Source organism: Cygnus atratus, chromosome Z (assembly GCF_013377495.2).
Source record: "Cygnus atratus isolate AKBS03 ecotype Queensland, Australia chromosome Z, CAtr_DNAZoo_HiC_assembly, whole genome shotgun sequence".
Lineage (NCBI taxonomy): Eukaryota > Metazoa > Chordata > Aves > Anseriformes > Anatidae > Cygnus > Cygnus atratus.
The window spans coordinates 82432893-82457951 of record NC_066396.1 but is presented as its reverse complement, the minus strand read 5'-3'; the positions used below and the strand labels follow the sequence as shown (position 1 = coordinate 82457951).

At 38.2% G+C, this 25059-nt stretch overlaps 1 protein-coding gene across 14 annotated transcripts in view; it reads left to right on the top strand.

The window, feature by feature from the left end:
• FAM172A (family with sequence similarity 172 member A) overlaps positions 1-25059 on the top strand; it is a 258669-nt gene that overhangs the window by 133315 nt on the left and 100295 nt on the right. For 12 of the 14 annotated variants that reach the window (XM_035568052.2, XM_035568056.2, XM_035568054.2 and 9 more), the window contains one exon: positions 19723-19842. In XM_035568052.2, the coding sequence (XP_035423945.1) occupies positions 19723-19842 (120 nt within the window). Of the gene's footprint in view, positions 1-19722; positions 19843-22400; positions 23949-25059 lie in introns of those variants that run through there. The other 2 variants (XM_035568064.2, XM_035568063.2) reach the window with 1 other exon arrangement.

Genomic DNA, 25059 nt, shown 5'->3' with positions numbered 1-25059 from the left:
AATAGATACAGGTGTTGAAAATAACCATTTTCTACAGGACCTCCCTCACCCCACTCCTCTAAAAATGTTTATGGGTTTTGGTTAGGACATACAAGGAAAACCGTGGAGTCCTAGGAAGTGAATGTTAGCAAGCAGGGAACTGGGGCACAGGATACTGCATGTTTGAGGATGTTGTTTCTGCCTCATTTGTTACAGAAATCAAAGTGAAAATCCAGGAAAAAAGCGTGGAAAAAAAAATGCAGTTTTTGGAATTTACATAAGTCCAGTAGTTCTCTGCAGTCTGCTTGGCTGCCTCAGAAGTGACTGCTGCCAAAGGGGCTGGAATTAGTGGTGGAAACAAGCAGTGGTGTGGAGGAATGTGGAAAAAGCTGCCCAGAAAAAGCGTTGGTTCCTAACCTGTAATAGCCACATAGGTGGCTGGCAATTAGAGAACAATGAATTACCATCATCTGCTTCTCAATCATTATACTTCAAAATCCTTATGAGTGAAGGATTTTACTAAATAAAGTCCTTACTTTTTGTGAATCTCCTTCTTGTGGGATGATAACTTTGTTAACTTTGTTTTCAAAGTGTCCAGACAGATGTATTTCCTAAGGTAGTCAGCTTTACAGTATTTACAACCCTAAACCTATCTAAATTTTGAAAAATCTTCCATTCCTCTCTCAGATGAATCCTTGTTTTATCCTTTTCTTCCTGGCTAGAAGGGGATGCTGAATTGATCAAAATTGATTTTTGTCTTTTGTGGTTGGTGGTGTCAGTAGCAGGTTTTCTGTCCTGAATTGGCTGCATGCTGCTCAGCCACACTGCTCTGTACTTTGGAATTTAACCGTGGATTCTCATTCTCTTTTTCTGTATTTTTTAATTAGTCACTGCAAGACTAAATTTGCCAATACACAAAGAGTTACATGTTCTTTGTAATCAAATATTTTTTGAATTTTAGTTAGTTTTCCCAATAGACGGCACTGGTTGGAGTAAAACTACTGAATAAAGTAAGCCAGACTGAGTTGCATGTAGAGTCGGTGAGAGCTAGGTGTGTTTAGGAGACCATAGTTCTTCTGGACTTTTAAGTAACTTTAAAACACTTCTGGAGCTTCTAGTTTGGTATTTCTAGCAAAGTGTGGAGTGAGAAGAACATCACACCTATACTAAACAGGTTCTTCAGGGGGAGGAGGACATCCCTTCATTAGTAATTTTTGACAACCATAAGTATGCTTCTTGTGTTAGAGGTAAACTGTGAGTAATTATCATTCTGACATGGGGGTCGCACATGGATGTAGAAGGAACTCCGGTTGCTGTTCTGTTGATACATCATAAAGCAGCACTGATCCTGAGTTCACTATCGGCGTGCTGAAACCATTTGCCATGTGTCCAGCCAAGTGTCAATTTTATAATTCTTGAACAAAATATGGCTCCTGATTGCGTCTGCACCTCCGAAAAAAAAATAATCACCTAAATTTTAGTCAGTCGTTATACCCCTAGTGCAGAATGGATTACATGGGACATTTCCCCCTAACACACGCACAAGCCTGTGTCCCTGTGTATGCACACAAATACTACCTAAATAAACGTGCACCACACCTGGACATGTGCTTGCGCATTCAGCATCCTGCAGACTCTGAAGGACACAGTCTCTGTGATAACGTTGGCAAGCATAGGATATCTGTCTGGAAAGTTTCCTGTTGTAAAAAGCAAAGTTTTAATCAGTACATCCAGTCACAGTACAGGAAGAAATTTAAAAAGTAGTTAATTCAGACGATGTTCTTGATACTGCATAAGCATCTGCAACATGTTTGTTCTTTGGAAACTAGTGTTTCCTTCCAGAATAGTTTTTCATTCCCATCTTCTATCTTTTCCACCTGCTGTGTAACTGAATAATCTGATTTCATGGATCTTGCAAGTTCAGACCATCCTAGAAAAGTGGACAATTGACATTAACACTTAATTGTGTCACAGCTACTCTGTTCTTAACCTGGTAAAACATAAGCCATAATTGCATGTAGACATGGAGAAGACAGATATTTATTTCTTTTAGGCTCTGTTTTCCTGAGGAATTCTGTTGAAATTAGTGAGCTTAGCAATGAAGAAATTTAGCATAGCTTAGACATACTACATACGTAGTTTTGAAAGATTTATAGGTTCTGCAGTTAAGTTTGTGCACTTACTCCTTGGTAAGTCGCCCTTATGCATTCCACCTTGCAGTACACCTCTCTTAGTCTTTGGGTCCTACACTTTTTTCCTTAAAGGTTTTTTCTGCTGTTTGAAAAATGAACAAACACATTTGATGACAGGATCATGTTATTCATCATGTGTCCTTTGCACTGGCTGCCAAAAAAGGGTAGGCTTATGTTTAATGGCTGTTGCTTATTTTTAAATCTCTTAGCAGTGAAGACCTTGGCAATGTATGAAATCCTCCTGGTTGAGATGTCAAGTTTTCATATGTTGCTTGCTGTTTAAAGGCCTGACTGCTTTCTATTAAGTGGGCAAATGAGTTATTGCCCTCACAGATCTCAAAATAACAGAATCTGATTTGGTTGTGGGGTCCGCTTGTCCTAAACATCTTTCTGTTGCTGCTGGATGTTTCTTCACTACGTTCCTTTACCATTTCTTTCCCTTTCTGTTTTGAAATACCGTGGCAGGCTGGCAGAGTTTGGCTGGTACTCTGATGGAGTTTTATCCTGACACCCATTGCGCACTGGTGTGGAAATACACATACTGTTATTATTGGGTTACAGTTCTGGTGAATAACCAAAGCATGGCCTCCTGACAACATTCTGAGATAATGTCTATTCCTACCTGAAGATAAAGTGACCAGGCAAAACTCAGGTCTGCTAGGATAAGGAAAGAGAGAGTGCAGTTGAAAAAAGGTGACAGCTGCCTCAGTTCTGACAAGGAGTTGTAAGAGCATGGAAAAGTCAGGGGGTTGAAGCTTTGATATGGAAATGTTGCAAACAAGTGCATGGCCTCAGTGATAATCATCGGCATCAAGTGCCTTCAAAGCCACTGTCCCATATGCATGAAGTTCAGCGTTTGGAGAGCTTCTGCAGCATGCGTTTTTACACTTTGGTGACACTGGCACCAGGGATCTCACTGTTTTTTATGTTGATTGGAAGCGTCAGGCACGGTGCTTGTGAGCAGCCCTGGCTGGTGCTGCTTTGAGCAGGGCACTGGACAACAGGTCGTGGGGGGTCCTTTCCAGCTGACACGGTTCAATGGTTCTGAGTTACCAAGTCCCATGTCAGCCCTCAGGGCAGCGTTTAAACTGTGCATAGTCTCTGTGGAAATTGTGAAGAGAGGTGAATTTACCTCTCAGAAACATGTGGCGCTGTTGACACTGTAGTTGGTCATCCATTTACAAAGAGTAGGCCAAGGTGACTGAGACCGGGAAGCCTACTGAGCTATTAACGTGGTTAATTCCATGTGATCTTTCACAAGTACTTCTGCTTAAATGCGCCCTGAGCAATACAAGCCCCTCCAGACAGGCAGCAGTGTTTTCTGGCATTTTTCATCCAGGCGTGTTGAGCAGAACATTCAAGGTTTCTTCACAGATCAAGAAACTCCACAAGCCAGATCATCTCCTCAAATTTGTTGAAAGACTGTAGAGCAATAGAGGAGAATGGCTTTTTTCACAGATGTTTACCAGATGTTAATAGCATGCTCAATTGTGAATAATGGGAGGGACTGAAGCACTGTCCATGTCCTTCCTCCTCCCTCTCCTTTGCTATATCTTTGGCAAAAAGGGTTTTGTCTGCATTCTTAAATTGAATTTGCAAACTTTTATTTTAAACTACAAAGCAGTTTTTGTGTGTGGGGAACAGAAAAAAAATACTCTGTGGCATTCAAATTGATTATTTGCCAAGTGTGTGTTTAGAAGGGGATAGACATGGCAGAATTAAAAATGCTGCAACTTTATTAAAGTATTAATGAACAGCCATTTAATTAAGCCTGTGCACAACCACTTCTTAGAACTCAGAAGATTTGATCTACACTTTGGTTAATTTCAAAATGAGACCTGAATCTGTATCTCAGCTCTAGGCCAATGCATTAATTGCAAGTTGCCTTGAAACCTATGGGCAGGCCCCCAGTTTCTCTTCATCTTCAAACCTATGTCCATGTTCATAAGGTATTACTGATTTAGGTGTTACTAATTAGGACACTGCCACCCAGACAGTTGTCTGTGGGCACTATTATTCGGAAGAAGTTTGCATATGCAGACATCTGCGTTACCACCTCTAAAACTATTCCATGCTGCTTAGTGGAGAGGCAATTTTGGATATTCTGGCATCGTACCGGGGTATTGGGCATTGTAAATATGATTGCAATTTGGGGGATTTCCAAGACATCTGGTACCTGGCAACTACCAATTCTTACTGCTTAATGTCAGTTTTATAACCAAACCACATTTAAGATTTAAAATATTTCAGTGTAGAAACATTTTCACCAACAGAGCTAAACTACCAAAGTATCAAAATGCATTAAACAGTGATTATGAAACACTGCTCAACTACTGTTAACCGTGGGAGCTCTCAGAGCTCTTCCAAAATCTCAGTTAGACAGAAGATCTGGTTAATTAGCTGCTACAAGACATCCAGGGCCAGAGACAGCCTATCCGGAGAGCTCCCGGGTTTGCAGCTTTTCTGCTGCCACTGTTAAGGATGGCTTCTGCAGCCACCCAGAACCGGTCTTCTGCACAGCTTCCTCCTGTCCAGTCCAGGGCGGCGGGAATCCACCTTCCCTTTTCCTGTTCATCTGCACTTCATTCCCTCCAGCCAGGCATTTGGACGTTACGTGGCGGTGTGGGGATTACGTTAATTCCTTGCAGCCTTTCCCTTAAGGTCTTGATTAACTTTTCTGTTACCTACCTTAATTAGTACATTGTTGGTTTCACCTCAGCTTTACCATCCCTTTAAAGCAACGGGGTGTTCCTTTATAAATTATGTCATGAGAACTATTAATTGAGTGAACACTTTTCAAGATTTGGTGCTGAGTTTAGGCTTCTAAGGTCAATCTCTACGCTTCACATAGTGTTACACATTGTGTGTAAACACAGCAGACCTGAGTTTTTTATTAGAAGTAGAGGAACCCTCCATGACCCTTGCGCAGAAACCCTGTGCCATCTTCTTGATGGCTCCACCTGCCCTGCCTGAGAATTCATATGATAGAAACACCTTGTTTGTGTAGTTTAAGCCTGAATGATTCAATGTTATATAAGGTGACCAAACACAGGATTTAAATATATAGCACTCTGAAGTATGGATACAGGCTACATCTTGCTTTTTCCAATGACTTTTTTTTTCCCTTCCCAAATACTAAGAGGTAACAAACCTCACAGAATAGTGACACAGAAGAGATATTAAGCAGAAGGAGATAGATGCTCAGTCAATAATGTTTGTATCTCTTTCTGATAAATTTGACTGTTTGCATCATCATTGGCTAGAGTGAACTGATGTTTTTCAGAGAAGCTCTAAAAAATTGGATGGCATGGTAAAGCCCAAAAGACAGCTAACATGGGATTTCATGTTTGATAAATAAATACAAGTTCTTTTTGTTAAGATTATTGTCAGGATGTTTCGTCATGATGTAGTGTTTTATAGCAAACTCACAGATACATTGACGAGAAATATTGGAAGACTAATCTATAAAACTGACAATATGTACGCATCATGGTTTTGTTAAAGAAGTTTAACAAAAAGAACTTAAGGGTAGAATTATTTTTATTTAAAGCTCAATAAGGTCCAAGCCTCCAAAATTAAGCCTCTCAACTGTTTGAGTGAGTACAGGTTACAGATGTTGAGTCCTCTTAATCCTGATTTTAAAATGCATCAAACAAATGGTGCTTGCTAATATGGGATTAAAATGGCATCAGGGACCATTTTAAACAGAAACAAAAGCTACATCATTGTGGGTTTTTAGAGTTTATTTTTCTCATCCCACACACCAGTATAAATCATAAATTACATATTCTGTAGAATATAATATGTTATTCTCAAGATCTTCAGTTATCTCTAGAATTTCTGTTCGATTATTGCTCAGTATGTGGTCTCAGTAAGCCCCCCAATGTTTGGCCTGTGCTGCCTGAGTTAGAAGATTGCTCCCAATTTTCCAGTTAGGTCAACCAAAAAAATTAAGATATGATAGAGGGTCAGTGAAAGAAATTCATATCAAAACAACTGCTCACCATGTCATTATGACAACCTGCTGTAACAAATGTGCTTCTGTTTTAAATTATGACAATTAATTGCTAAAAGTAATTTAATCTGACAGTGGCAAGATGTTGAAAGACTCGTGAAGATGTCATAAAAGCGACCTTTCTGCCCATGTGCAACCAAAAGCCATTTTTAACAAGGAGCCTCAAAAACAGTACAACTTCTTTTGTACTTTGTTAATTACTTATTGATTTGAAACAATGCTCTGCCAAATATTGTCAGATTAGCTAGACGCCAGCAAGGTCACAGTGTGACAGTCTAGTCCTGATAATCTTATAGTATATAAGAATTCTTTTTTCTCTGAACCTTTTGTTCTGATATCCTGAGAATTACATTTCCTGGCTTTAGCATTTGTGCTAATTTAAAATACAGCCAAGCTGTCTGTTATGTAGTTGGATGTTTTGAGTTGTTAAAAGATGACACTACATTAGAAGAAAAATTGTTAGTGATCTAATGCCTAACGATCTTTGCCATCCATGACGCACTGTTGCTGCAGTGTCTTCACTAATCCAAGCAAAAAAGTATGTACTTTAATAAAATGGTCAGCACAAGGGAGTCACACAGTTCAAGTCAGAGGTAAAAAGCAAGTCCTGAGGTTGCTTGGCAATGCATCGGGATTAAAGGTCATTTCCTAGTGTACCTTGTTAGCAAACAAAAATAATAGAGGCGGGCTGAGCAGTAAAATTGAGAAGTAGAATTAAGGCTTGAATAACATTCAACTGTTCTTCCCTCAGAGTTCTGGGTCAGATGACTATTGAAATAAAAACCAATAGAAAACATGAATCTGAATTTGGGATTGTGTTTGTCATTCATGTGGATAATTATTTTATATGCTAATGGCAGTTACGTCAAATACAATTAATTATAGAAGGCTAACACTGCATATTAAGGCACTTCAGCAAATCTTTACAACTGTACAATAAGTAAACAGTGTATCAGTTTACTTAAAGCACTGAGCACTTTCTTCCTTTTATTAGAAGAAATCAAATAACTTTGAGGCTGTTAAGTCTTTCTTTCACTTAAATAACCACTTTTGAGTGTTTGTAATAAATAGAGACAAGAGTGTCAAAAAGGAAAGTACAGAACGAAGCTGTTCTATTTAGTTTAACTCATAGAACAGATACAAACTGTAGCAGAGACTTTATAGCCTTGCTTTGTTCTGAAACCAAAATTGTTAATGAAAATACTAAGTTGTTGTTTTACTTAAATGTGTTGAAGTTTGTTAGATTCATTGTTTCCGGTGGTAGGGAAATCTGCATTTTTCTTGGCCAAAACTCTATTTTTCTTGCAATAGCATGGTTCAAAAATGTCTGTTTCTCATTACAACATATAAACAGATTGAAAGAACTGGAAAGTAAAATACTCTTTAAGTACTTTAGGAAATAGAAAAATAACACTTCTGCATGACTTCCCCTCAGAGTTTTTGAATGTTTAAGACGCATTCATTTCAAACAAAATAGTTGTTAATGTTAAGAAAAATCCATGTAATCATTTAAACAACTAGCACAATCTCTCTTTGTGTCTTACAAAGATAATTCTTTTTGTAAAAGTATTGTATTAATTTTTATGTGCTTGTCCCCACAATTTATCCATTAATTGCCAGAAACATAGCTGGTAGGGAAGACAGCTGCAAATATACAACCTGATGGTCTGTTTTAGAAATGTTCTTTTGTTCACATAATTCAGTCACACAAAAGGCCATCTTTAGTAATGGTTTTATTATGTGAGACAGAAATATGTTGTGGGCAAAATCTCAGTCCATGAGATTAAATAGTTTGGGGGAAAAAAAAGAAAAAAAAAAAAGGAAAAATACAAAAGTCTGTCAGAGAGCTAAAAGGGAAATTAGTTATTTTTTCTTAAGTAAAACTTCCTTTGATTCATTTCCCTCCTTCCTCCTATTCTCTTCTCCTGCACCTCTTTCCTCTCTGTGAGTCAGCAATGTTCTTTTCCTCAGACTAAAAAAGAAAAATTTCATGTTTGTGTTTGCATTCTTGTCTTAATGATAAAATAATTGGCTTAGGTGACTCCTACCATGTCTGTCAATTTGGAAACAGTATAAAGCAAAAAGATACTGCAGATATTTAGGGACAAGATTTGTTTTGAAGGAAGGCTTTTAACTGTTTACTCTCCAGCTCAATAAGGAGTAACTGATGTTTAAAAAAAAAAAAATTTATTCATGGGTTTGTGCAGACCATTATGATGGTCCCAAGCAGATTTTTACAAAAACAAAAAACAATCCCCCAAACTTTCGTGGAGATGGCAACTGAGCCTCTAAGAAACTGATTCTGTCTGATTTTTCTTCTCTTCTGTTTCTTTTCCTGCACTTTACCAGAAGACAGTTGGGTGGTGTTGACAGTACATGCCAGACTCCAGCAGAAGTAATAACAAGGAAATCCAAATTGGAACAACAGGCTGACAAAGTTGTCTTACCATGGCTGACAAGCAGATACTTTAACCAGGGAGATGTTGCTGTAATAACATTTGAGACTTAATTAGTTTAGCCTGAGATTTGGCTATTACTTTATAAACAGCAAGCCCCTTCAAGTTATAAAGTCAGGGAGGTGTTTGGCGGAAGAATTTTCCATCCCCTGGATGTCATAACAAAAAGCCAAGGAGCTAGGGAGGGCATTCAAAAAATAAAATGGAGCACAACAAATTTACAGCAGAAGATATTCAGAGTACAAAAAGAGTGAGCCCATGTTATGTGGAGCTGTTGCAGATTTAGCAAGGCGGCATAAGATTTGCTGCTTCATTTGCTGGCTGATGGAGCTACAGGAAAGCACTGGGCCTGCTGCTTTGGGGTGCAGGCGGATGGCCGGCTGGATTCAGAGGGGCTCGCTCGCTGGCCCCGCGGCTATCGCAGTGGCCTCAGCACTCCACCACACTCACAGCATGTTGTGAGCAACTTCAAAACTTCAGGTTTGGTCACCAATAAAGATCCAGTATTGACAGGAGACATGATGCTGGCCTGCTCCTGCGTGGCCTGTCTTGTGCACCGTGTCACCAGCAAAGCGCAGCCCCTGCTCAAGTTCTCTTCGTAGCAGCCTTTCTCTCTGTTTATTTCTTCACAGATCTTCAGCCAAACTTGCCATGTTTAATATTCTGTTTAAATGCAAATGTACAACATTTCACCTGCAATGAGAGTCTTAAAAATGCATATTCTTTTTACATTTGTGAGGTCCTGACATGGCAATGCACTGAGGGCCTCCTGCAAAGATCTGCATTTGCCAGAATGGAAATATATTACTGGGTCAGTGGTGCTGTAATGGAGCTAAGACCACTGATACCTTTTGATTTCACTCCATGATTTCCAGCCATTGTTTGCCTACTGAAATATTATAAATGAGGGCTGGATTCAGGTCCTGTGGCCAAGAGGGTGGGAAAAGGGATCTGGCTTCCTCGGTTAGTTTGTTCCTCAGAGGTGGTGTGATGAACTTTGCATACAGCAAGAGAGCACAGATTTGGTTTTGTTTTGTTTTTTTAAGTTAAGAAGTAGCTCTCGGTTATTGATCAGGAACTGTATTAGCTGAGAATATAGCTGTGGAAAACTTCCTCTGGCTTGGAGCTACTTTGTTCTTTCTGTTGTGTGCAATAAGGCTGGATATAAAGAGGAAAAGTAACTCCCACATACTGCCCAGGGGAAGGTTAGGATCCATGTTCCCTCCATTCTCACATATATATAGCATAGCTCTGAATTTTATTTCCTGACCACCATCACCAGGGAAAGCCCAGCTTATGTCTGAAGTGGGAAAAGTGGGACACAGTCTGAAGTCGTCTTGGATTGTAATTGCAGTGGGATCTGGGGAGAACACAGGCCCAGGGGAGGAGCCAAAATACAAAACTCAAAAAAATAAGTTAAATGCTGATGTTGGCAACGGCTGGAGCTAAAATCCAGTTTGTTCTCAGCCATCCTGTTGCTGATTGACAGGATTATGTGTGCACTGCAGGAGCGCAGGGCATTGCGTGTGTGCTCTGAGGTACGCCAGCCCGGGATGCACACATGCAGACTTCACTACTTGAAGTAAAACACGGCTACTCACCGAAACATTTTGGGGGTGTTACCTTTAGAGTAGATTGAATCTTGGCATCTTGATAGGAAACAAAAAACATTTTTGGAATATAATCTGTGATTCATCCAGTTTCTGCCAGTGAACTCTCCAGCTCCTGGAAGCCTAAGGAGTCATCTGTTTTCCCCTCTACTGCTATACATCATTTTGCTTTGAAAGGAGATTTTTCAGGGGTTGTCTATGTATAGCTATTTGCTAAAAATAATCTTGTTTTCCGTTTCTCTCATAACCAGTGGATTTCCCATTTACCTGATGCCTTTCCCAGACACCTCTTTCTGAGCGGAAGACCTGGCCAGACATTGTCAGTCTTGAATTCACTAAAACTTGTAGCTTTAAGCCAAGAACAGAACCTAATCTCAAGACTTGCGTTGTAGCAAGGTGTGTGTATCACTGCTTCCTCCCAATCTGGCTTTTGATCCCTTTGCATTGATAGTGACAATTTAAATATTTTTTTTACTCTGCCAAATATATTTTTGTTTTACATCTTTTATTTGACTATTAGGTATGCCAGATATTAGATGTTTCATGTAATATGTACTCATTTGCTGGGTCTGTCAAGATTGTGCTTTGCTGATAAATTGTCAGGAGTTTCGGAGGTGGGACTAGTCTATAACTTAATACAACATGGATTTAACTGCAATACATAAGACTTCTAGTCTTCCTTACTGTGGCTGACTGTATACACATAACAGCTTTATTATTAAGGCTTCATAAGCAATATTGGGAACACTTCCATCACTGACCCACTTCACAAATAAAATAGGCACAACAAATTACACAGCATCACCTCAAATAGATCTGGGAATAAGACTGAGATCTGTAATATGAAAAAATCAACCTTAAGTCACTTTGCCATATTGCTTTCAGAAGGTATGTACCAAATAATAACCTTGGCTATGCTATTTATATCTACAGCTCTACACCTGACCCAACTGAGCTAGTGTGATACCTGGTATCTACTTCTGTCTCAAAAGCAGCCATTACCTCCTGCCAGAGTATATATCTTGCTGCCTTCTTACAAGTTACCCTTAAAAAGATAATATAGTCTTTTTTATTTCCCCACTTATTCCTATGAGATAAGCGGAAGGAGGCTTGTGTTTTTGCATCCAAAAGCTCTTGGTTTAATCCCTGCTAAGGTCGTGAGGAAAAACACAAGGTGACTATATCTGTATGCATATGAACACAACTGTTGAATAAAATAACTTCATTCACCAATAATGCATTTGCATCATTTTAGTGTTCAACCTTTGCAAATTCAGTGTTCAGTGTTTCCATAGAGCTACAGCAGACTTTGGTGACCATGAACTTGTTCTGCTGCCTGCACAGCTGATAAGTCCTGCTGAGTTTTGTTGTTTTAATGTGTCAAAATATACAAATAAAACCTGTACAGAGACCATAAAGGAAGGGAGGAGTGAAACGTCCTCCATTGAACCTTTCAAGCCCAAAGCATTTCATTTTCCCGTCTCTAACCATTTCTCATGTAGTCTCCTTTCTACTCAACTCAGGATGCAGCAAATAAAATAACTTTCTTGATCTAGTGTTCAGTTTTGATTATTCTTTCTTCCAAGTGCTCTTAGCAGGAGGTACTCAACTGAGTTTTAGATGCATGTTGTCAGATTGAAGATTTGTTACAAACTGGCCTCCACCCTCTTCTGCTCCTGTGTCTTCTCCCCGTCTGCTTTGCCCCTGAGGTTTTCTTGATTTTGTTACCTTCATCTGCTGTCTTTTGCAGCCTGTTTTCATCTCCTTTCATATAGCCGGACTAGCCTCAGCATAAAAGGCATGTGGAAGGACTTGCTGTCCTTCCTAAAAATACATATATTTATGAGTACTGCAAGAGCCAGCCCATATTGGTGTATGTATATTTGCATATATGTGGCATGCAAATTAGCGTTAGCCATTCTGTAAGGAATTATACAATGTCCTCTTTATCCTCGGGTCACCTCTTAGGAGGCATTTCTGAAATATCTGTGCAGGAGTGCTCTCAACCATGTGGTTAAAAAGGTAAAAAAGAATTTCTGGTAGATGGGACAGTTACTGGAATTTCTCCATTAAAGGTTAAATTTTGTTGAGTGGCCTGAGCTAGATACTTTGAAGTCTTGTTTGCAAACATTCATGCTGCAGGAAAACAATATGAGATTTTTCCTTCCACTTTTTTCCTGGTTTTGGTTTCTGTCCTTTCCTTACATTCCTCCTCTTCTCTGGTCAAAATACCATAGCTGCTCTCTTTGGGGAACAAATCACTTGCTGGCTGTTTTTTTGGCTTGTATTCCAGCTTTCTTGCCCTTGAAGCTTCTTAGACCTTTTCCTGAGGCTTTGGAACTGCTCTGCATCATATGGTTTCATTATTTTCCATCGTAATGAAACAATTATTGTCTTAAATAAGGCAAATATTTGTAAAAGGAGTGAGGAACGTACAGCAGGTGATAAGCATAATTTAGTACTTGCAGGGGTACTGTTGAGGAAGGAAAAAGAGATGAGAATGTTAGAACAGGGCTACACCAATACAGGAGATGGTGGAGTAGAATGGGCAAAAGAAACTGATTTCACTTTTTTTTTTTTTTTTAATTTGAGGGTTATGAAAGGAAGGAAAGTGTATGAAGAAGAGTAAAGTAGAAATGCAAGTACAGAGAAAATGGGAGTGCCATGGTGGGATGACATGAAGAGAAACATCAGAGCTGTGAGGGAGAATAGGAAGGCAGGAGGAAGCAGGTATTCTTAGGCAAACCTAAGTGCATAGCTCTGGGTTGCTGAGTTTTTTAAAGGACTGAAGAGTTGTTTTTAACTCTAGTAGTATTAAAGCAAATGACAGAGTTCCTCCGGACTTACTCTGTACCTAATTAGGCCACAGCTTCAAAAATCATACCTTGGCAGTAATGAGGATTAAGATCTTCCATATTCATTTGTCTTCAATACTCACCACCCTTGCATAGTGTTTTGTACAGATACATACATGTACATTTATATATATGTGTATATATATATATATTTATATATATATAGAAATAAATTTGGTTTTGAAAGTCTTCCTAGTCAAAGAGTGTTTCCAGTGAAATCCATTTAATTTTTACTTGTCCATTACCTAGGAATGCTGCAAAATATGTTGCTAGTGTGAGTCTAGTTGTGATAATCACGAACTGTATACCAGCAGGGAACATACTATATCTTGTAGCTGCTCATTTCAGACCTTCAAACATACGATTTTCTTTTAAAAGGGTACAGGTTTCTTGTACAGAAAATCTATTGTACAGAAAATATCCATGTTAGCCAGTTGCCACTGAAAATACATTTCATCCTGGGTTGTTTTAGTGAAAAACTGCTACTTCTCTAGGTTATAGTTTTGTACGGCTATGCTTACATTACATGTTATTTTTAATTCAACAATTTTCAGAAGAGCTGGGGGAGGTGCAAGAGTTTATCTGCCCCAAGTCTCACCAAAGCATTGAGAAGAACTGTGCACAACTGTAAAGGTCCTGCTTGTATGGAAGGATCACCTGCACAAGGACTGTAAACAGGAGGTCTGAGCCCTCTTCACATCCCTGCTTCCAAGCTAGCGTGCAGTTCTGTTCTCCCATATTTAACACATGTACTGTGCTTGTTTACAGTAGCTCATCTAGCTAGAAGGAGAAGTTGTTTTGCTGTGATAATTGGTAATTATAGAAACCACCTTCAAGTAAATTGTTGAAAAGCTATTCAGTTGTATGGCACATCTCCCTATGTGTATGCATTTCACTTTCCACTTATTGCAAAGATGTGATTCTAACTAACTCCTTGATTTGAAAAACAGTGCCTTTTGAGGGAGCTGTCGCCTGAGCTTGGAACTAATTTGATTTTCTTGACTTGATTTTTTGGAGTTTCGATGAATCAGAAGTTGAGGGTAGGATCTGAGCTGCCCTGCTCTAATACAATAAATAATAGTTCAAGGTCTTGAGCTCCTGCCCCATCTGCAACTTTCCAGCAACAGGTTACTTTAAAAAAAAAAAAAAAAAAAAAACTCTGTAAATTTTGGCATTGAAACAGGAAATATGTGAACCTGTCACAGTAAGCAGTCTCAAAGGGCAAGCTGCTTTGCAGGAGCTAATTAACCTTAGGAAATAATTACCCAAATATGCAAATGTTGTTTAGATAATTCCATGTGTTATCAACTCAGGTAGTCCATCATAACTGCAGTCCTTGCAGTGTCTAGGTGTTAGAATCTGGCATAGTTGATAAGGCTTGGGTTGCTGCATCACTTCAGCTTGGTATTTAACAATTAATGACTGTAATATTACATTAGTAAATTCAACCTGGTTTTTTGAAAGCAACAGAACGTAACACTGTATTCACTGTATGCACACTGCTTATCTGTGTATTCCTAATGGCTCGAGTCATTAAAATGTTATATACCTTTCAACTCTTAACGCTAGCAGTATTGGAAGAAATGACAGACTGAAATCTGCAGCAGTCTGTTTCCCTGCTTCTGTGCACAATGGATTGCCAGAGAATTTACCCACAATCATTTGTGTTTTGTTTTTTTGTTGTTTTTTTTTTTTTTCTTTCCATGGGCTTCTAAACTGTTACAGGAAGAATTTTAAAACTGCACAGCAAAAATATCAAAAATTTTGAATAAGATTAGGTGTAGCATCATATAAGAGTGTTTAAGATTAGGAGTATTATAAGAGTATATAAGACTAAAAGAGTGTGTAAGATTAAAAGAGTGTATAAGATCATAAGAGTATATGAGATAAAAGAGTGTATGAAATTATAAGAGCAGCATCATATAAGAGTGTTTCTGGTAGCGTTTTGTAGGCCCAGAGACAATACAGGAATGGCCTACTGAACAGTAATGAGAAATAGGAGGCCAGAAATGGACATGAAGGTAACGAAGAGAAAAGCCCCAGAGGACAAGGAGCCTAAGGCATGGCGTATGTATGCACTGACGAAAGGGCAGGACTTGTCGCAGTGCCGAGCCGCCTGGCAGCACCGCAGTGGCAGAGAGGAGGCCAAGAGCCGGTGACCCTGAGAAAAGGCCCGCCACCAGGCAGCCACCACAGACAGCTTGTGCCGTCTGAGCGCACTGCTGCCGGGAGGAGTAGGGAGGGCACTGCCACCTGCCAGCTCTTCTTGGAGCGAGGTCCCTCCGAAACGCAGCCCAGCTGGTGTAGGTTAGAGCAGCACAGGACTCCTCTAACCCCTGCCAGAGCTCGAGGCAAGGCCGAGCCGGTCAGGGAGCGGCAGCCTCTTCCCTGCCTCAATCTGTTGCTCCAAGCGGCTCGCAGCTGTGGCAGAGGTTCCGGCCCTGGGATATTAAATGACTTCATATACATGAGGAACATTAATTTATTAATCATTGTCATATTATTTTCATAGACTGGGCTATTAAACTATCCGATTAAACTTTTGATATTAAAATGAAAAGCTCCATATTAACCATTTATGATCATTTTTTGAGTAATTGCTATTTGGCTTAAAAAGTGAGGACTTTTTTATACCTAGTTAATAGGTAGTGTTTAAAAAAAAATTGTGAAAATAAAAAAGGCCTTTTATCAGTAGAAAAAGGCATCTGTTCTTAAAGCAGTATTTGTGATTACTCATTTCTACCACATTAAATAAGTTTTCATTCTATTTGCAGAATCTTGATGATCATTTCTCATTGGAAAGGAATATTTATGTGTGGCAAGAGCATTTTTTTAAGTATCCCCATACACCTCCCCATACACCTATCATAAACCGAACTGGAACCTACCGTAAGGCTACTTACAGTCTGTATTATGTTTATGGATTCCCCTTGTATAGACAGTTTAAGAAAAGTGTGCCTCCTGTAGCACTCAGGAAGAGGAATGAATGTAACATAAGCAATCTAAAAAACCTTTGGCAATACTTCCCTGAAATGATTTTAACCACCTTTATCTCCAAGGTAATCTTCAACAGGATTTGCTACATGCAGGTATGACAGGTGTTCGTTATCTGATAGTCTCCATAGTGTTGGTAGTCAACAATGGCAGACGAGGTATATTCGTTCTATTTTTATCAGTAAAAAGAACTGAAATATAATAGTTATTATGAAAAAGACATGGACTTCTTTTCACTTATCAATGAATTAAAGGGTAAATCTTATCTGATAATATTACATTCAATGGAATATTGAATATAACAGAGCCACATAAGATTTTTCATGGTAGGAGCACATGCAAAGGTTATTTATACCTTCTGAGCTCCAAGCTTTTGCTCTATTCCTCACCTGAGCAAGACGGAGCTCAGGTGTGTTAGTCGAGTCAGGAAGGTACCCAATCTGCAGCAAGATGACAGTTGCTTGTTTTCAGGTTACTTTGCATTAGTTAAGAGTCACATTGAGACCTTTTTCTAACAGACCTTTTTCTAATTCCTAATATTTTTTGGCTTTTGTATCCAACTATATATATTGGGGATAGATTTTCAGAGGCATGAAGACCCACTGCCATGACTTCCACACCTCTGAAAAATCAAACCACTTATTTAGACATAGAATTACTGGTTGCAGATGACTGACTTCCAGCAGCTGGAAATCTAAGTTCAGTTTTCCTAGCACCTTTCCATCTCAATCTGTTTCACAAATGAGAATGCATTAAGCCTCAGCTGCCTTCTGAGGTACATAGCATGATTTCTCCATTCCTTTTTGTACAATCATATAGATAATTATGTAAAGCATGACCAAGAGGCCCCCACTTTATCAAATAATTTAACAAGGTGGTATATAAGTGCATTGTATTTAGCTGCAATGAAAAGAAGGAAAGCAACAGCTGCCTGAAACTGTCACCTTTCATATTGAAACTGCAGTATTCAGCCTCATAATTTAAGTGAGGCCAGACAGACGTGGTTAATCCCCAGGTCCTAATGGACCCAACGCAATTCAAAATCCTAAAGAGACCTGCAGTATTCTGCAGTCTGCTGTGCCCACTTACATGGCCAGCTGTTTCTTGTATGGACGCGGCACTGGTTTATTCTCCATCCAAGTTGTTTAAAATACTGGCTTGCAACGAGGAAAAAAATAAGCAGACGCTATGGAGAAAGGGCTTTTCTTTTAAACATACACTACTCCTCTGAACTCCGTCTCTCATATACGTGTTTTCCTTACCTTGTGTAGAGTTCAGCAGAGTAAGTATGGCAATACAGTTTATCCTGCCATTTCATTTATTTATTTATTTATTTATTCGCCAGTAACAAAGGAAATTGTAGTTACAGTCTATATGTAACTTGTTCTAGTTCATTTCTTTCTGCTTTTATAAAATTCTATTAAGTCTTTGTACCGGACTGTGAAGCTGTACAGTTAATGATCTGGGTTACTAGACCACTGGTTATGCTTTAATTGGCGGAAGCTTTTTTGGGCTGAATTTCTGAATCCTTCAGAAGCTTCTTGCTGCTGTCGTAGTCTTGTGGAAATCCAAGGATTGTGTGCTTTTCCCAAAAGCAGCACATAGAAATAAACAGAAAATACCTGAAAATAATAAATAGAGAATACCTGAAAACACAGTGTTAACTACAAACAGCCTCTCTTTTTGTCAGAATGTTAAAGCAGGGTTAGGTGCCTACACAAACATTACTGTTACAGGAATTAATTGTAACATTAATATTTACAAAACAAATATCTCTGCATATTTAACTGAAGTAAATATTTGAGTTAAACTACTCATTTAGAAATGCTCCCTGGTTTTAATGTTCCTTTTTCATATGTATCGTAATTAGAATGCCTTAGGAAACTCCTGTTTGAGGTGTTCTTCAGCTTTATCTTAATAACTAGTCTGTCAATCATGTTTTCCTTATGAAATTTCTTCTGAAAAACTTACTTCTTTCCTCACAGAAGGAGGAGTCTTTACCTCCTTTTACTTATCTTTACATTCAGATTTCAAAATGTGGTTTGGAAGAAAATAAGCCCTTTCTCATATTGAGGTGATTTACAGTAGTTAATACATATTTATTTAAAACTATGTTCTGTTATATTCAATCAAGTACAGAATCTGTCCAGGATTAAGATGAATATCTTCAATGCTTTTTGGCAAATATGATAAATATATTTTAATTGCTGCAACCTTAGAGAAAAGCAATTTTAAAACACGTGATTGTTTCAAAAGTTGCGGAACCAGATCCATAAAGATTTGTAGCCATCTCACTCTTATTTAGGATAGGAAACCAGTCATGAAAATATAAGTATAAACCAAAATCCACCTAGTTACTTAGTTGTCTGTCTTCTTATTCGTGCTACACAACCGTAAGAGATTAAATTCCCAAAATTATATTTTAGAATGGAACTAAGACCTAAGTCACTTCAGTGCTCTTAATGAAGTTGCAGGAATTCATCCTATTTAATTATCACTTTGATTTCTGTTGGATTTTTGTGGTTTGTACTTTATTTTCCCCAAGAAAATGGGGCTTATATGGTCTGTGTCTTCTACTGATATGAAGGTGCTGGTGGAGAAGAGGAAAAGGGAAAAGGATGCAGATTTTAGAAAATCACACGACCTTCACTGATCAGCTCTTTCTGGCACAAATGCTCTACAGCTGGAAGGAGCCTGCAGCATTATGCCACAGAGGTGTGAAATCCTGGTGGGAGACAGGAACTAACAGAGCAGCATAGTCTTGTCACCTGAGACCAGACAAATTTTCAGCGATGTCGTAGGCAGCCTAAGAAGTAAAATATGGATGGGTACAGGGCTTTCTGATAGTCTCAAAGGTCGAGATGCGGGTGCACAACCCCAGATGTTTGAGGACAGTGCACTACAATCGATGTAAATCACTATAGTGCCTTCAGTGACTCTCAGTTTGAATGGATCTCACAGCTCAATAATAAAAAAAACACACTCCTCTAACTACCAGGGACTTCAAAGCAATGGCTAATATCTAAGCAGTCAAGAGGTGGTTTATCTGCCCTGTATCTCATAGTCTACAGTTGCAAAATAAATAAAACTAGCTTTTAAAAGAGTAGTTGCAAATACCATAGTTTTAATCTTTGGCAGATTTCCATTGGAGCATAATATGAAAAAGATTCTAAAGACTGAAATTATATTTATATTGTTCCTACTCATTTTTATTTGTTTATCAGACTAAGACTTAACTACTTTAAATAAACCATCAGTGAGCAAATATTTGACAAAGAGTTGTCAAAAAAATGAAAACCAGAGCAGTGGCTCATAATTTCTTTGAATGCCTCTGTTTAGCTGAATTGCCATCATGGTATTTAGACAAAATTTTGCAGATGCATAATTTTTGTTGTATTTATTAAAATAAGCAACAATAAAACAACAGTTTTACGCCATTTAAATTGCAATCTTAAATTTCTTTTATTTAGACAAATCAATCTGCTCATTTTTTGTCACTAGAGTATACTAATTTGAGGCTTGTTTTACCAACACATTTTAGCATATAGGAACATGTTACTTTTAGACAGAATTGCCAGTTTCTAAGAGGTAATTGTCGCAAATGTAATTTTTTTTCTGCAGGATAATGGATCTCCTGAAGAACATGCAATTTATGTTTGGGACCATTTTATTTCCCAGTCAGCAGCAGAGAATGTGTTTTTTGTTGCTCACAGTTACGGTGGACTTGCATTTGTAGAGTTGGTAAGTGTGACTTTCCATTGCCTTCTTTCCTGAAGTCTTTCACAGATTTTCAAAATTCTTTGTGATCACCTTCTTCAAGCAGAAATATAGGACTAACTTTGACCAGTGGTCAGATACAGATCTGTGAGGATTTCTCTGAAACTGGAAGGTCACTGTATTTTTCTAGGTTGCTGAGTTCCACAGTACGATTCCACATGTCTACTAACCCGAAAGACTGTGGGAAAACAAAACTCATTGGATTCTCTTTTCTCAGGCTGTGTAAAAAAAAGTAGCAGTCAGCCAGTTTCTGGTCTGTGGGTAGAAATGCTGGAGGTCAAGCCTGAGAATGAGTAAGAATAATTTTAAATCTAAGTCATCTGTAACACCTGCACATTTTAGTATGTAGATTGGAACTGAATTTGAGAGGAGATTTGGGGGGTTACCCAGCTTTGCAGTTTTTTCCACAAATGTGTGCAGAATTTGCTGGAACGACTTTTTTCAGTTCAGTTAACTATGGATACACCCTGCTGTGATTTGAGCTAGGGAGGACTCTGGTCAACGAAAATCTTCCCTACCCTTGATTTTGGGGCTGCTGAAGATCAAGTTAGTCAATCTTTTGGCCTTATTTCTAGAAGGCAAATTTGTTCATCTTATCTAGTATACAAAGTATTTGTCTGTTCAATTTATAATGCTTTTATAGAAGAATTTAGCTATAGTCTTCTCATTCAGTTGTAAAATGCTGGTGTAATCAGGTCATATTTTACTGAAGAAAACTAAAATAGAAAAAAAGAAAGCTCTGTTTATTGTGGAAAATACATCGAAGAAGTAAAAGCATTGGTTTTATAGACAGGAATCAGATGACATATATGTAGTTTTGTCTAAAATATTAGTTTAGTCAAATTTAAAGTTAGTAAAAGTGTTTTCTGCCTGAATGGAAGAGCAATGCCTTAGTTAAGAAAAAGTATGCATGAGCACTTTGGTTTTACTCTTGTGGTGCTCTAAGTAGTTTTAGGTGAGAAGAATCCAGAATGGTAATACTAGTATTAGTTTAAAAACTTTAGATTTTTATTAACTCTTTTTATTTATTGAAATTAAGGGCATTCCCTGTGCTTCCTGAAGAGTATTTTTAAAACATATATAATACATATAGATTTGAAACTTGAGAACAGTTCAGCTGATCATTTTCCACAGGTATTTTATTACCAGGTCAATAAGTTGTCTCAAAAGTAATTTTTTAAGAGACCGGGTCAGTGAAGATTAATAATTTCTTCTATAACCACAACTCTGGGCAACAAACAGTTTATAAACTGGTTGCATTGTTGTGTGACTGTTGCTCCTCATGTGCAGCGAAGGGTAGGGGAGTATCTGTTCTGTCGTCTTCTCCGTCTTAAGCCACGATTTTCATCTGCCATGTGTTTCAACCTAGGTTGTTGTGGTGTGCCTTGTATTTCAAAAACAAAATGTTAGCAGAATTTTTGTAGACTTTGTAAAACCGTGTTGTTTGGGTCCCTGGCCACCTACAGATAAACTCACTTAACATAAGGCAGAAATAAAAAACAACCGGAGACCTTTCTCACCGTTTCCCAAACAAAGCGCTTATTTGAAGGCGGCTTGGAGAGCCGGCGGGTAGAGTTTTTCCATCAGGTTTCAGTCAATGGCTTGAGGTGGCATGGGTAACAGATGACCAACGTGTCATTCCCATTTTGCCTGTTTCTCTTGTCACACTGGTGGATATTTCTTCACTTTTGTTCTACTTTAATATGAAGCACACAGATGTTTCAGAACAAGACTTGACTTCTGACCTTGGGGCTTCTAGGGTCAGGGTGCTCAGGGCCTGTGAAATTATCACAAGCTGAGCTAAAGTTTTTATCCATCACAGGAAGTAACCAGTAAGTAAGAAGTTAAAAAGGAGCTTTGTCAGAGAGACAAGATGGTCTCAGTAAGGGTCAGCTTCTGTAGTCTGCTATCTCTGCAGGAGATGCATGCCTGAGAGGAAGAATATAATATATAACCATTGGCACATCACATATCTGTCATGCAAAACTAGATCTGAGAAGTATATTTAATGTACCCTGATTGTTTTTTAAAAAAATCAAATGATATTAACACCTGGTTCTGGTAGAAGTAGTTTGAAGTCTGAGTTCCATTGAAAGCAGTTTAATAAAATAGTGCGTACACTGAAGTAGACATGAGATGTAAGTGAAATAAACCTTGAAGTATTTTATCAGGGTATTAGTTTGTAAAATTTTATTTTGTTTTTCTTTCCTTTCTCCCCAACTTTATATCCATATGGCATTTAGTAATTGCAAAGAGTTAAAAAAAAAAAAAAAAAAAAAAAGAAAAAGAAACAGCAGCTGATGGGCATAGTGTCCTACCACAAATACATATTTGATCACTTAACTTTCTCTCGTGGTATGTTGGGGGGTAGATCATGAGGGTGATATAGCAGCTACACCATAGAGGTGCCCCTACACTTGCTACACAAGGATTTGGGGTCAATCGCTTCATAGAAATGTAGGTTACAGTAGTCACAGAGACCCTTTGCACAGCTGCTCCTTCTGACTCCGTTCCTTTTACAGGGGAGTGGTGTGAAGCATGTGGCTTTAATTTGGAGTGGAGATTTCTGCCTGGGCCCTTTGCGTTTGATTGTGCCCACAGGGGAAAAGAAAAGCAAAGAAGTCAAAAAACACTTGGGTTTTCAATGAATATCTTTTGAATTCATTTTGTGCGCTCAGTGCTGCTGGATCTGTCCTGATTGTTTGCAATCATCTTAATCACCAGAGATTTCTGGTTCATCATTTCTTCATGGTGCAAGGCACTGGATACAAACCTGGCACGTTCGTGTTAAGCAGAGAAGAAAACTGATATTAAGCAATGACTTGTTCGTGGCTGTTGGTAGCATCAACGTAGCAGCTGTGAAGTTGGTACAAAAGGAGAAGCATATATGTTTGTTCCTTGCAAGTCTTTGGTGGCCAAACCTCGCCTCAGCTCTGAATTTGACCTCACAACAAAAATCAAGCTATGTCTTACTGGCCAGTTTAGTAAGGGACTGCAACACTTGACTACAATTTTCAGATACGTGCCACAACATCTAACATTTGAATTGGCATTTGCAGCTTTTCTGGCTGCATTTTTGCATGTTTGTGGCTGTATTATGTTAAGAAAAACAGGGCAAATCTGTAACATCATACTTGAATGCACAGAAACTGTTATCCAGTTACTGCTATGTAGGAACACATTTTCTGTACCTTACTGAGTCGTAGATTACTAGGGAAATAATTGAAAGTGATTGAACATGTGTGGGAACTAAAGTTCCACCAATAAATGTAATTAGTTATATTGTTTATAGCTTGAATTACAAATGCTAATCATAAATCATATGCTAAAATGTATCTTAATATTTAGTAATTAAAACTTTGTGTAACTGTGGCTTGAAATTAAATGTGCATCTAATAATATCGAAACATAAATTACTTTTTAAATATACAACACTAAAAATAGTTGTTGGGTCACTGTGTTCTGCTAATTACTGATTTTGAAAATCTCAAAACATGATTCATGAACACATCTCATCTTCTTACTTCTGTTATCCCTTACCCAGTGTAGAGAGGGATTTATTTTCAGAAGCAGCTTGCTGTAGTTGATGGTAAATTGTGGAACTTTCCCAACTCCCAGCTTATAATAATTTTATGAAATTTAACAGAAAGTGAGAATTTCAAGTTGATGGAGTCAATTTTATATTTAGTTTACAGAAAATAAGTTTCTGGTACAACGCCTCCTTTGAGTTTTTCTGCCAAATTTTGTGGGTTTACAATTATTTTGCTTTAAAAAGAATGTTTTCCCTTGTCATTGCCTGCATGAAAGACCCTCGCAGAAGGAGAAATGATATCTTGGGCACCACTGCTTACCTGAGTCCTGTGACCATCCACTGCAGATCTAATTACAATAGTGGGGACTGCCTGCCTGTAGAGGTGGAAAGAAAGGCTGGTCCTAGGATGCGGGGTGACATTTAAAACTATCCATGCCCGTCATTATAAAAGTCACTCATGACAACTACTCATTTCAGAGTCATGAGAATTGTTAAATCTAAACTTTCAAAATTATCAGTTGGGTATTCAACATCATGAGATTTAAAAAAAAAAAAAAAAAAAGATTTTTTAGAATATTTCTCTTCTTTGCCTTATATATTCCTGAGACCTTGGGCTTTGCCTTTTAATGGGTTTCACAATGAACCAAAAGTGTACCTTTTTTGTTTACCAGTAACTCTATCATTGCAGTTAAATAATATCTGTAAGAAAACAACTACCTAATATCACGGTAATCATGACAAAATTGTGAGAATTGACAGTGGTATCTCCAGCTTACAGCATTCACTTTAAAAATACAAAGTGTATGGGGGAATGCGATATAATTAAAAAAGAAGAAGGAAAGTAGGCTCATTGTCTTTGAATAAATGAGAGACTATTCATTATAGTCTTTGCTGGCTAAAATGTTGGACGTATATATTGGCAATTTGCACAGAGGTGTAGATAAAATTGTGTGTGTATGTGTGTGTGTATTTTTAAGCAGCTTCGTTAAAATGAGTGCCCTTAAAACATGCTCTTCAAATTACAGTACCCACCATAGTGTGCTAATTCCATCAAAATCAGCCAATTTTGTCCATTTAAAATAATTTTAGCCCCATCATTTTAAGATATGCTCTTCAATACACTGCCACTTTGTTTTGTTGCATTGTGCTGAGTACAGCAAGGACCTAACCCTAGCTAGAGATAATAGATGTCGTAATGATAACGATGATAAACGGACACATGCCGAACTACATGGGAGCGAGCCTCTGTGGCTGCACCACTGTTCTGGCACAGGCAAAATGATGTTTAAGAACCTTAATGGTTTGGCTGTGAACCTGTCATTAGCTTTTCATTAATGTGATTTTATGAAATTTCAGATTGAATCATTTGTTATATTTAGTTTACTTTATTATTATTATTATTGTTATTTGTATATAAATTTATTTATTTATTCATTTATTTACTGTATTTCATTTGGCTCAAGAACTGGTAAGCATCGATTGGGTATTGTGTATATGCAACTCTTAATTCCCGTCTGACCTATTACATTGAAATGGATCTACTGATGTGTGGCAGGAGTAACACATGATCTGTGATAGCCATAAGAGGCACGGGAGAGAGAAGAGAGCTGAGGAGCAAAACTTCTCGGTGACCCAGATCTATAGTGGAG